This window comes from Brachyhypopomus gauderio, chromosome 15 (genome assembly GCF_052324685.1).
Source record: "Brachyhypopomus gauderio isolate BG-103 chromosome 15, BGAUD_0.2, whole genome shotgun sequence".
NCBI classification, from domain to species: domain Eukaryota; kingdom Metazoa; phylum Chordata; class Actinopteri; order Gymnotiformes; family Hypopomidae; genus Brachyhypopomus; species Brachyhypopomus gauderio.
The window spans coordinates 22,609,376-22,623,386 of NC_135225.1; the positions used below are offsets into that span (position 1 = coordinate 22,609,376).

The 14,011-nt window shown below is 40.1% G+C and overlaps 2 protein-coding genes and 1 long non-coding RNA gene across 9 annotated transcripts in view; 1 reads left to right on the forward strand and 2 right to left on the reverse strand.

The window, feature by feature from the left end:
• Positions 1 to 6,309, reverse strand: part of ggps1 (geranylgeranyl diphosphate synthase 1) — a 66,368-nt gene extending 60,059 nt beyond the window's left edge. For 2 of the 4 annotated variants that reach the window (XM_076974834.1, XM_076974835.1), the window contains exon 1: positions 5,914 to 6,307. The gene's annotated coding sequence lies outside the window, so the exon portion shown is untranslated. The other 2 variants (XM_076974837.1, XM_076974836.1) reach the window with 2 other exon arrangements.
• LOC143476077 (uncharacterized) overlaps positions 1 to 14,011 on the reverse strand; it is a 228,238-nt gene that overhangs the window by 89,292 nt on the left and 124,935 nt on the right. The window lies entirely within an intron of this gene.
• Positions 6,506 to 14,011, forward strand: part of arid4b (AT-rich interaction domain 4B) — an 88,971-nt gene continuing 81,465 nt past the window's right edge. For 3 of the 4 annotated variants that reach the window (XM_076973789.1, XM_076973791.1, XM_076973792.1), the window contains exons 1-2: positions 6,506 to 6,701; positions 8,942 to 8,994. In XM_076973789.1, the coding sequence (XP_076829904.1) occupies positions 8,989 to 8,994 (6 nt within the window). In that variant the 5' untranslated portion in view covers positions 6,506 to 6,701; positions 8,942 to 8,988. Of the gene's footprint in view, positions 6,702 to 6,806; positions 8,772 to 8,941; positions 8,995 to 14,011 lie in introns of those variants that run through there. The other variant, XM_076973790.1, reaches the window with a different exon arrangement.

Here is a 14,011-nt window from a genome sequence, read left to right on the forward strand (position 1 = left end):
CATTACTGGTACTCCATCCAGAGAACACATCACCCCGGTATTGCAACAGCTCCACTGGTTACCCATTGAAGCCAGAATTCATTTTAAAATGTTAACACTCACATTCAAGTCTATCCATAACCTTGCTCCTCCTTACTTGTGTGAACTGCTACACATCTCCACTCCATCCCGTTCCCTCAGATCCTCATCCTCCACTCATCTTACTGTTCCTTCTGCCCGTCTCGTCACTATGGGCAGTAGAGCCTTTAGTCGCTGTGCTCCTCTGGAATTCCCTTCCCCCCGCTATCAGGAATGCTGACTCTTCTCTCTTAAATCTCTATTGAAAACTCATTTGTTCAAGTTAGCATATTCTCTCTAAACTGTTCTGTGGTGTTTGTCATGACTCTTTTAGTATTGTTTTTACCTTGATGTATTTAAATGATTGCTGATTCAGCCTTATTACTGTTGCTTTTATCTGTTTGTAAGGTGACCTTGGGTTTTTGAAAGGCGCCATCAAATAAAATGTATTATTATTATAAAGCATGCACCAATATGCTACCTGCTTGTGAAAGAAAATGTATGTGCTTCATTTATAACTGGTCAATAGAAAGTCCTAAAATCCTACGTTGTGTGAATTACAGTATCTAGGCCATGAGTGCACAACATAAGGCCCGCGGGCCGACGCCTCCCAATGCGGCCCGCCGGTTGATAAATAATTTGGCCCGCCTTCTGGCTTCGTGCCTGAATTTGAACAACGAACCAACAGTGTTGTTTTTGGGCTACTTTTTAGTTGGTCTACCACGGGAGTTACAAGTAAACATTAAGAATCGATCGAGATATATTACTTAATTTGTCTCCATGTTACACTACTCGCCACCCGCCACCCCCCCCCCCCCCCCACCTCTACAATTTAAACTCGCCGCCACCCAAGTCGTCAACAATTTAAACTCACGCCCTTCAAGCTGCTTTACGTTTATTTGTGGCTTGGCTCTTCCTTCAAGTTGTGCATCCCTGATCTAGGCTATCTGGCAAACTAGGCTATATTTAAGTAAATTTAGACCCTATTCGTCATCATGGCTGACAATTTATTAACTAAGGAAAATCTAAAAGAAATAATGCCCCCCCCCAAAAAAAACAGTTGGCCGCTTGCCTATTCGTATTTTCAGTATGGGTTTTGAAAACTGTAATTCTAAAAACTACTTTTTTGTAATGTGAGGTTTGAGAGGTTGTATTGTGAGCTTTTACCTCAGAATCCTACTGTGAATATGATTTACTGGAAAGACCAGTCTTATGAAAAATATCAGATTGTACTAGATTGAGGTTTGCGTAACTGATGTATATGTGAAACTGGTCCAAGCAAGCCTAAAGTAGAAATTCAGTAGAAATTGTTTCCAGCGTATTACGTGAAACATTCACATGCGCATTTTACATACACATACGCAATACTACTGTAATTATGATATTACAGTGGCTACTGGCTGAAGAACGCAATTGATCCTTTAAAGAATAATTTATTCTTGGATGCCAGCATGATGTTCCATATGAGCTTTGTGGATATTCAGGCAGTGGCGAATCGTCAGGGCCCTCTAAGCCCTCTCAGAGGGCCTAAAATATTCTCAAATATAAATAATTTATCCAATTGTCAAAATCTATTTACAGTTTGACAATCGACATTAAACAATTACAGAAATATAAGCAAATAAATTATTCACCCGTGTCTATTCAATCTGTGTTGGAAGGTGAGGGGTTAAGTGGAAGCCTGTGAGCCTGTGTCTCCCCCATCAGGACTGTGAAGCCCGCTGTTCATTTACAGAGGGCCTGGCAGTTATAATTCAGTACAATACCAGTTTCAAATGACGGAAATTGACCAATCATATCTTCCCTCTTAGTGGGCGGGCTTAACTGTATGATCATTTCTGCCCGCTGTGGCGACGCTAGCTGTCGTTAGCGTACCACCGCTAGCTAGTTTCGATTCATTCCTTTGATGCCCTCGTGCACGTTGTTTACATATTCCGCTCCCGAGGAACACGGATCTGTGAACCTTATTTTGTTGGAACCTTATTTTGCATCACCTAGATGCACAAGTGACTAACCTTATACCCTTCCATAGGTGGGTCTAAAAAGACCCGATGAGAATCAATGTGTTTTTATGCCATTTTTGTCATTTTGGTGAAGAATAATCACCACACAAGAATGATTTCATGTTTGAAATATCTTTATTTTTCACTTTTTAACATCTTTGAAAAATTAATTTACCAAGAACAGTAATAGATAAATGTGAAAATAGCGAACATCCATTTTGTGTGTGTGTCTGTAACTGTCCAGTCATTGACAGTTCCTCTCTTTTTTTCCTGTTTAGCCTTCTTCTCTCATCACTATATGCAGTTCAGACAAACTACCTGTTTCTGGCTGTGATCACTGCACAGAGGTGCATTGCATTTCCCACACATGCTGATGCTCCTACCTGAGGCTCAACATCGGCACTGAAGGGACTGTGACTACTTGGCCGGGGAGCAAGAACCTTAACTATAACTGTAGAACCACCTTTTGTCTACAAATACGGACTTGTGCTAACTTGGGTTTCTTCCTAATCCCCACCATCATAGGGAGTTTTTCCTTGCCACTGTCGCCTTTGGCTTGCCGCCTTTGGCTTGCTTAAAGATCTGGACCCATACGATTGTAAAGCTGCTTTGTGACAACATGTGTTGTAAAAATCCCTACATAAAGAAATTTGACTTTGACATATTGCTGACTTTTCGATCTTTGTCACTTGGGCAGATCTGGTACCTCTTTCTCTTTGGTTGGCCCTGTCTGCTTCTTTCCTGTGGCTGAGTTGTGGGTTTTGTCACCCCACACCTTTCCCTTGCAATAATTGGGGTTTGCAGTTGGGGGCAGCCTTCCAGTCGATTCCTCATGTGGGGTGTGACTAAATCCTTTGACAGCTCTTTGAGGAAGAGTCGTCGTGCAATGGCACAGGCTGTTCGTCCACAGTGATACAATCACTTGGGATGACTGTGTCTACAGTTGACCAGGAACAGGTCCCATACATAGCAGAAGGCTGCCATATGGTTTGTTTCCAGTCTGAAGGCTCTGGTCCTCTTATCATTGAAGCGCAAGTTACGGCAAATATCTTCAAATCTTCCAACAGCCATAGTGGCCTTGTACATGGGATTATGCAGGGGACACCCAAACGGCTCATGGACCGAAAAATCCCAATTCTTCTCATGTCCGGCAAGCAGGTTCAATCCAATGAAGGCCATCAATTCATCTTTGGTGACATTTTTCCATTCTTTCCCTCTAGCTGTTGTTACTCTCCGTCCTTCCAAGTTTGTGCACCTCATCAGTGATCAAGAGCTCCCATGCCTCTTTTGGTGAGACAGTAGTGCTAAACCCTTGTGCAGGCCCTGACTGACTTCTGAGGATATTGTGGCTCTGTGTTCTGCCCTGGGTGGGACGTAACTCACTCTAGTAAGAGGCCTTCTGACTCATTCTGCTGGACATTTGGACAATGTCTTCTTCAGAGGACACAGAAGAGGAATCTTCTGAGTCAGATTGATCCTGTTCAGTTGGATTTCCAGGTGGATGACTGCTACTACCACAAGGACAATAGTCTGGTTCCTCATCATCAGACATTTCAGACTCAAGAGTTCAACCCCGTTACTTCCTCTCCATCATCCATCAGCATCTGCAGGACTGTTACGGTTGTGTATCTAGCAGCCATGACACCTTGGATGAGGAAACATAAGAGTAATGTTTTCTATAGGTCAATATGTAGCTATATAAATAATACACACACACGCACGCACACACATACACACAGGCACTACATGGTAATGTTAGTTAGCTTAGTTAGGTAATGTTAGCTAGCTTAGCTTGCTAGAGTTAGTTATAAAGTAGGCTAATTTGTTGATAAATAATAAAAGTCATGAAAGACACAGAATATTATTATTATTACTATTCATGTCATATTATGAAGATTATACTTACATGTATCAGCGCTTGCTGTGTAAAATAATCTTCCTGAGGGATGAAACTTCTCAAATAGTACGTGTGGTCCACTTTTGATTTATTTCTGACAACCACCTTTGATAAGAATCAAAGGTTCCCATTGGATTCCATAGAAAATTCATGCAAGTCATTTTTGACCCACTGATGGAAGCTTGGGGTAGTAATAAAAAAGCTACAATTTCTTAAAATTTATAAAAGGCAAGTTAAAAATGTAAATGGCATTAAGTCAAAAACATGTTTTTTGAGGAATACCTGGAACATGAAAAGAACAATTTTTCATTGTGAAGATATTTCAGGAAAACAACCTTCACGGGTCATTTTAGACCCAGCTATGCATATAGGGGTTAAGAAGTTATCTAGTACAGATATTATTGTAGGTACTTGGATACATTTTTCAGATTATTCTAATGGGTTTAAATTGAATAGATTATTGAATAATTGAATAGATCCTGGTGAGACATTAAAAATGACACCTCATATGTTAGAATCCATCAATCCAAACAGAAGTTATGACATTTTAAAGTGTGTTATTTAGGGTTTTTTAGGGCTCATTGAAATGCATTAGAACAAAGAAATAAAATTGTGACAAAAATGTCTCATCTTTAAACCACTGTTATTCTGGAAATAATGAAGATAATGAAATGAAATTTTCAAGGAAGGAACAAAATACAATTGGCCTTCAGGATATGTAACCACATCAAAATTACTTTAATCAATAAAGGTCAAATGTCAAGGTCAAAGATTAAGGGAGGAATTACTGGTTATCCTTTTCTGTGGAGACTTTAGCGTCTAAGCTACATGTAGGCTACTCGACCTGCAGGATGCGGTGTTCAAAATGACTGACGGACACTCGGTATCACGTAAAATTAGCCACCAATTCATTCATTTTAAGTGTGAGTCCAGCGAAAAAATGATGACGTCATCGGCGCTGCCAAGCGCGACGCGAACTGAGAATATTTCCAAGTAGGCCTACCTATATTATTGATATATATGATCGAGATGTTTATTGCGTTTCTAAAGCTGTACTGTTGTCTCAGTTTTTATTATTATTTTTATTTATTGCAGTTATTTAGGAAAGGAAACAATTTTTTTTGGGGGGGGGGGTTGGATGGGAGCGGGCCCAGGTTTAATGGTCACGGTTCGCTACTGTGTTCAGGTAAATAATTTTTTAACATGATAACAAATGTAAATAATTTTGGCACAATAAATCAAGACAATCTTTACGTCTATCACGTCAAAAACTCAGAGGTGCTTGAACACGTTAACGCGTTTATTTTAAAAAACTAAGAATGCACAGGAGGGCGACACAACCTGGAACTAGCCAGCAATGTAACATTTCTGCCCGAGATCTTCGCTAAAACGTGGGACACTTTGAAGAGAAGAACTACGAAGACAAGACACTGATTACCTTACCTTGTTGGAATGTTAAAAATAACGTTTACTTTTTTACTTTCTATTTAAAAATATTAAGAAAAATATTAAAAATATTAATTTTCAATTAATAAGATACGTGTCTTTCTGTATAGATGACCTTGATTAATTGGCTAGTTAATCGTAGCAGAAATCAACAAATTAGCCTTAACACATCACATCCGACACTCACATCCGAACAAAACCAATAACAACGTGAAATGGCAGCTGGTGTAAACTAACTACAGCTGGTGTAAACTAACTACAGCTGGTGTAAACTAACTACATCCACGGTTTTACAACGAGCCTGCGCGTGAAGAAATGCCAAGTTTTATACTAGGCTAGGCATATTATAAATACTTGTCTCCATCCAATCTAGTCGTGAGGAAATTACATAGAATACATTTATAGTAAAATACCTGAACAAAGGACATCTTACGTGATGTTTGGGTTATTACTGTAAATGTTTAAAACATCACTCTTATTTTTAGTCTTCATCGTAAACGCGCCACCCACCTTCTAAATGGGTAATGTATAATCCGGGTACTTCCGTTATCGAGTTCTTTTTCCTGATAGCCAACTTGCTAATATTTAGCACGCTAGCCAATCCACAGATTCTCTTTCAATGGTATTCATGAATTCTTGAGAAACAATAATGGCAAAAATCCTTTTGATGTTGATTACATATGTTATCATTAGATTCTAAGAGTCAATATGCAACGCAGGTGATCGACGTTTCTTGTCTGTCTTGAATCCAGCGAATTCTCCTTTTCGCATTCACAATGCATAAATACACCATAGCACATGAGGAAAGAAAGCGCGCTAGAGTGGGTGGAGTCATGCCCATTTTATCTTGCAAGTATTTTTGGGAAATGTAGTTGAATACAATCAATGTGCATATTGAAGTTGGTTGTGGTCGAAAACATGAACCTCCCACGAAAACTACACTTCCCAACAAGGGTGTGTATCGTTTGCGCGTGAAATTAATGGATTTTTAGAGCAAATGTCATCCAATAAAATCCAGAAGGCGGGATTATACATATATGGTAACCAATGAGTAAGAGTAGTGTCCACTGTGGGTAGGTTTGTGTGCCCGTCAGTCAACTGTAGAAGGGTAGAGGATCACCAGAGAAAAGGAGTCGGACTGCTGAGACGTTTCGTCGGATTCGGTTCCCGACACGGATCCCGGGTTTTCGGGCGACATTTGAACGTTAATCATCGAGGATTGTTTTCTGTTTTCCAATGGATTAATGTTCATTTTCAAAACATAAGAGCAGGAAAATCGTGTTAACTCTATTCATCAGGTAAGACGAGCTATTAAATGTTTCCATAGCTATTTTGAGTGAAAAACAATGGTTTATGCTACCTCAACTATCAATATTAGATTAATGTGTCCTAAAGCTCTCCATGGCGTTGTTGTCTGCGTTTAACCCACGAACTAGGGGTTTTACACGGATACTGGTCGATCAGATTGCTTGCTAACCTTGCTTGTCGTACTCTGAAGAAAAGGGGGTTTGTCAGGTAAATATAGTGGGTACTTTGTCACTTTATCAGTTTGCTATTTGTGTATACACCGCGGAATATTGAAACTTGTAAATTTCTGTACAACTTGATGTAAGCAGCTGGTGTTGTGTTGGAATTCGAAAAATTACTTGAATCATTAATGCTGCTGTTGGGCATCAAATAACTGATCGGGGAGACAGAGCCTTGTTGGGCAGCCCTTACGTAAGGCTTTGTGCAGGATACATCGCTCTTTCAAATCTATTTTCCAATGAAATCCGTTTCAATGGTCACATTTTGAGTTTGGAAGATCTGTAAAATGAGAATTGCTGGTATGCAGACTGTGATCTTGTAAGGTTACAATCTTATGGTGCGGTAGTAGTGAACTCTTGTTTTATCTCATTAGCATTAGATACCATGATACATTGTAATAGTTTTGAGTTGGATCATTGATCTATTGACTTGTCTTTTGGAAATTCCATGTTTACTTCCTCTCCTCCACCTTCGTTTTCGAGCGACAATCTCACGATAGAGCAGAAATGGCTGGCGAGGTAGGCTGTAGTGTTTTGGCAAGCTTTTCATGTCTACCGTCGATAGTTGTCAAAGCACGACAGTCTAGTAGTAGACAATTCCCGCTCTGCTGGTGAACAGGATTATTTGTCTTTTTAGTGATATTCCAGTACCTACTCGGACTAAAACGAGCGAAGACCGAAAACGACAGTTGTTGTTGTCTGAGGTGACATTGTTACCCTATTGGATGGCGACGTAGCCTCTTTGAAATTTTATCTATGGGGCAACTGTTATTTGTATTCTTGAATAATAACCAAGCTTAAGGAATGAAAAGCCATATTCGAGTAAGTTTTATTGTTGTAGTGAATGACCTTGCTCTGAGTGGCTTTAGCATGTTCATTGTGCAAGCTTGTTATACACAGCCGTCAGCATTTTGTAGTCGAGCTTTTCGCCTCCATTTAGACACCGAGAGCTGCTTTTTGTCAGTTCTTTGTGATTAATGGTTAACTAGTCTGAGTGTTCATCCATTCATGTTAGCTAGGGTTTGTGATTCCCGTGGCTTTAATCGGCTCAGCCCTTCTCCGCAATAGATGGACTGGGCTTCGGAAAACTCGGTGTCGTCCTGAAAGTGAACAGATCGAACATGTTTAACAATAATACGGGATAGCAAACCCTTTTGTCTTTGAAAATGCACAGCGGTAGTCCTAAATTTATACAATTTTAGAAATAAGACGATGTCAAAGCAATTCTTCGACTTCACGGTGCGTGCATTTCGCTGTTTCCCCTGTTGGACTGACTGCTTAACTGTCTGCTGTGGTAAAGAAATGGCGTCATCGGCTGCTGTAGCGCAGCAGACATTAGGCGAACTTACGCCAACAGCAGTACGGGCTACTGTAGTCTCTCATGATTAGTGAACGCTGCATCGCTCCGATAATTTCCTCCGAAGAATATCTACTCTGGGGTCTCATGAAAACTTCACTAGCTGTGTAGAGTGTAAACACCGAGTGTAAAAGTTTATTTCTGAGTTGTTGGTGCAAGGTGACTGCTTGCTGCTGGAAAAATCCTGTAATTGAAGCGGCACGAAATCATGAGGCAGGTTAAAGTCTTCCCAAATGTCCAGTAGACTGTTGAGGCGTAGTGGTGAAGCCGCGAGCTTCACCTACGAAAACCTCTACACCGCCAATCGTTACTTGTCCGAATGGTATACGAGTATGACTTGAGTAAACGGTAATCACAACAGTTAGCTATGCAAAACCTAAAGACAGATGATTTATCAATCAAATCAATACAAAGATAACGGTCGAAAAGGTTTACAACCTTCTCTTTGTGCGTCTACCCCAAAACACATGGTTTGCAATGCCACGGTAAGCAGCAAGTTCAGTTCATGCACGTTTCGTTTCACATTTAAATACGCTTTTTTGTAAGTGCATAGTAGTTTATGTAGTTATGCTCTTTTATGTGAATTATGTGCACTACTTTCAAGTGGCTTTTTCATGCTTTCTGTGTCCAATCATTCACTTTTTCTCTTTCAAAGCTGAAGATTTGAAACTGCTGTCCCTTCAAGGATTGTTGTGGACAGACATGAAGGTAAGCTATTAGTTACTAAAACTCTACATAGACCAAAGGGCTTGTAAAACATGCTAGAAAAGTGATCAGTGTTGGTCTCAAAGTAATGAATGTGTCAGTGTGGATGGTAATAGCCGGTTCTGTTTGCACTTGACCATCATTTGTACTCCGGGTAGACTTTGATGTAGTGTAGTAGCAGGACTGGAGAGTGAGGATGTATGCAATTTTTCTTTTTTGTTTATTTGCTTGTCTTGTATATTTGCATATTGTCTTGCATAACCCTAGAAAAAGAAACTGCTAATGTTTGTATATTGCCTCAGCTGTAAAACATGATGTATTGGGCATGTATGACTGGCAGTGACTCGGTAGGCTTTATTGATGATGTGATTGCTGTTAGCAGTAGCAGCATGAATTCAGATTCATGTAAAAGTATCCAAACTTCAGAGATTGCAAGTGTCTGAAACCTGGCTGATGCGAAGGTTTCTACAAGAACCAGCTGTCCCAAATTTGTCTGCCACTTTTTGATATCAAATAAAGTCTGATACAAAACAAGTGCTCACTGACATGTAACCCTGGCAACCCATAGATGATACTGCTGTGCTGTTGAATGCTGGGGCTAAGCAACTAATTCCAGTAATTATTTCAATTGGTGTGCTTGCAATATGAAGGCCAAAGGTCACTCTGTGTAAGAAGATATGTTCTCTTGTTGAATCTCTTTTAAGTGGCTTTAATTTAGGCTTTGCTGTTAGCTTACTGGATGTGCATTTCCTGATTTGGAGTGTGCATTAGATGCATTGTATTTTGGAACTGATGCAATTTATAAGGTGAAGGGAACCTCCTACGCCTCCTTGGTCCATCCATGTGCATAGACACCCCCTTCTGTTTACATAAGATGTCTCTGGTCTCGTTATGTATTACACTTGTGTCTTGATATAGTCAGTGTATTTGTATGTGTGTACTTTCTTTGTCATTCGTTGTCTGACTTCATCCCGTAAGTGTTTGTGAATTATCACATTGTCGTTAATAAACGCTGTATGTTTTTGAAACACTCTCTGCTTGGCATCATGTTTCTTTGCAATTATTACAATATTCTTACATAATTCATAGTCATTTTTTGTTTTTTGTAACATGGATCTAAGTAATGTAATTTAACATTTACAATTAGCTATAGTTTAAAGTCCCTGTCTTGCTGGCCTGCGTCAGGCCATTACAAGCACAAGTCAGATAACGTTTGGCTTGTGGTAGGTTCTGCATAGGAGCAGTGCTTTTTATGAATGACAGTGTCCTTGTTATGGGAAATATGCACAATAAAAAATGTCAACTATTTATTTTGATGTCCACTGTTTTGGACAGTCAAAATAACCACTGTCCAATTAATTGTTGACTATATAGTGTTTATATATTTCTCAAGATCTCTCAGTAATGTAGAAAAAAACTATACAAAAAAGTAATGAAAGAAAATATCTGCAAACTATTTTAAAACTACTACTTAAATTTGCGTTTGAGATGGGAGATACTATTCAATCTAGGGGAAATCCTTTAGATGTTTCCATGGTAACTAGCTTCTGCGGTGTTACTTGCAGTATTTATTCATTTGGCCAGAAAAATAATTATTAGGAGGATTGGGTCATTGGGTGCCTCCATATTTGGTCTGTGTGTTTGATCCCATTTACAGGCATGAAAATCTGTCACCTTTCGGCGAAATTCGCCGTTTTGAAGTTGAAAAGGGTGACCTACGTGAATCGTGTAGATCCGATGAGTTTTTTGTTTTGTTTTTTTTTGGGGGGGGGGGGGGGGGGGGGGTCGGGAGGTTATATGTATATATTTTAATTATCATATTGACTTAATAAGCAAACAGAACACTTCCGAAATCGGCCATTTCAATGACACAGTGGCCAGCAGTTTCCGCCCAGAACCATCATAGAGGCCAAATAGCGTTTCAATCATACCAATATTCATTTACTGCTAAGCGGGACGAGAAGCAGGACCTAGTGCTACACCGGGGGCAAGGCAGAAGAGCGAACATTTACCAGATCGTACATTTACCACTACATTTACCAGATCGTACATTTACCACTACATTTACCACTACATTTACCAGATCGTACATTTACCAGTGGATTTAATTGGGTTATTAATGGTTTCAATCGTTTTCATATTTTGCGGTAAAACAAAGTTACTGCCGTTCGCTACAGCGTTGAATACTGTCAGAGCCACAAGCTCTTGTGATAAATAGGTAGATAGATAGAACTCTATTAAGTTCACGTCAACCCCGTGTAGTTAACGGTGACATAAAATAAGAAACGAGATTTTTTTTCTAGTGTCTGTAGTTGTAACTGGTGAATCCAGGGACGGGTGAGGATAACATTCGCGACAGGGCTGAAAACGTTGAAGATGAAGTTGTAAACGCTTGTCGTTTGAGTCTACCCTGTGCTTTAGCCCATGTTAGAAAATAAAAACACGTGAACCTGGTATTTTTACACTCATTTTCACCGCTGATGTATTTATTGTTTCATTAAGACGTAATGGTTTTGACTGAGCCATCTGGAATGGCGAAAGCCGCTTCTCGCGTTTGAGGATCTGGCTTCAAAAAGACAGTCCAAAAAAAAAAAAAAATTAATAGATTTTACTATATTTTATGGAGCCCGTAAGGTGACATCATGTAAAAAAATAATAACGCGTGGCCACGACTTATTAACGCGTGGGAGATACTAATGTCTCCTTTCACACGCGGCAACAAAGTTTATTTTTTCACAGCAAAGCAAGCAGATCCCAGGGACGTTCGCGAACTGACTGCCCAAGGAAGGTAAACCTGGCTTTATATAAAGTAATACTTAATTATCTTGTTCGCACGCGTTAGTAAGTCGTGGCCACTCGTTATTATATTTTTTACATGATGTCACCTTACGGGCTCCGTAATATTTGGCATCACCTGTGCTGTATCCCCGTACACCAACAACCCCCCCCCCCCCCCCCCCCCCCCCCCCCCGCCATCGCCGTATACCCATGACGTCACATGTCAACGCCCCGTCGCCATATCCCCATGACGTCACATGCCCCGCCCCCCGGTCTTTCACCTTTTTAACCCCTGACCCATTACTGCATTTAGTGTTCACTAACTCTTGGTGTATTGAAAGCTGTGTTCTCGTTTACACTTGACATCACACCCCAAGATGTCATTTTTTAAGAGACATTTTTATATACCATCCCAATAACTTTTACATTTGACTCTGAATACTAACTTACTTATTACTGCTAAGTGTCTTACTGAGGCTTAGCAGATGGTTGCTTGCTGTCTTATTAATATTGCATCTGAATCTGTGCTATTTAAGTACTACAAACATATAATAGCAATGATCATGTGACTAGTGTTACACATTAGGTAAAACATGACTAGGTGGTGGTGTGCATGTAAGTATGATATGAAGATGTGAGCAAGGCCCTGAAGTTGTGTATGCCCAAAATAAAGTTGGTCAATTTCCAAAGCTCTCCACTCAGCCTCTTCATACAATATGAGGATGCAAACTATAACCAGTGGTGCTCAAGAAAGGCCAGCACAAAGTCAACATGGAAGCTTTCCAATAGTTGATTAGCTGAACATAAAGAGTTAGAAATTCAGGTTGTCACTTTACTACCTGTTGGATGAAGAAGCACTTCAAGTGAAGAACTGGAGAGTCCAGGATGCATTTGGGTCTTATTGCCGTCCAGAAAAATGTAGCGTTTGAGAGATATCAATGTTTACTGATTGTGAGATGAATAGAGACAGAATTGTCTTCAGTATAACAGCTAAGCATAACAAAGATAAGCTACTCTGAGAACCATAGCTAGCGTTGAGAACAAAGCCATAGACATCTGGAGAGCAGGTTCGTGCAATGGCTGCCCCAAAGAAAGAAATTGAAAAGTAGTAGTAATGCAATAGTAGAAAGAGCAAAGATGGGGAAGCAAAATGGATCAAAGTTTGCAAAGAAGAAATAAAATCCTGCCCAGTAAAAGAAGAAAAAACAAGTGCCTTGCCTAGTCAATGGTGTGAAGTGCAGAGAGTGTGACAAAAATAATCACTTCACAAAGGTGTGCACTGAACAAGCTGTATAGACTGTTTAGGTTACCGATTTATTGTCTGGGGCAGTGTTGAATGCACTCGGGTAAATGCACTTACTGCAGTTCAGGATGAAGCAGGGAATGCCATGATGCTTGTCAAGACTACAAATTAAGTTTAAGCTTGACACCAGTGCTGACACAAATATCTTGCCTTAAGAACATGTCAAAAATCTTCCAGGTAGTTTACCAGGCACCCGCTGACACTGGTGGCTTATGGGGGATCACAAATAACTCCAGCAGGGTGTGCCTACTTAAAATGCACTACTGAATGTGCAGAAGCAAGGATACTGTTAATCACTAGGCAGACCAAGTCAGGATCTAAAACTCATCAGACTCATTGTGTTCCAAGGAGTTCCATGATGGACACCACATTCATATTGACACAGGCATAACTGGTTATTCATGATTGCAGAAAAATACCAGTGGACATGGAGTCATGGAGTGGAACTGAGCTTTTGTACATAAAACTATTAAGTGAGCTTTAAAAAATAGCACTTTGTTGGTATATTTGGTGCTCATTCTTTGACCCTGATAAGTATGTACTACAGCAGGGGTCGGCAACCGTTGGCACGCCAAGGCATAATCACTGGCACACGACACGCTGGACCAGCATCAGCAAAAAAAAATAATAATAAAAAATCTCAGACAGAGAGCACGATCCTTCAATCGAAATTGCTCCTCAACTCTCTGCACTCAGCTCCTGCCACAGACCCATGTTTAAATTTGTTTAAATAACCCTAACAGGCGCACGGCACTGTGTGTGACGTAATCCCTGAGTCGCGTCAAGGCTGGATTATGGATTATACTTTCGCGAGTGACCGTTTATACTAGCCGCATCACATTCTTTGCAATGTTCTCCGAAACGATATGTGATAGTATAAAGAAACACCCCTGAAAAACAGGGGAAGGTACATTTACCTGACGAAAATTTATGTTGCAT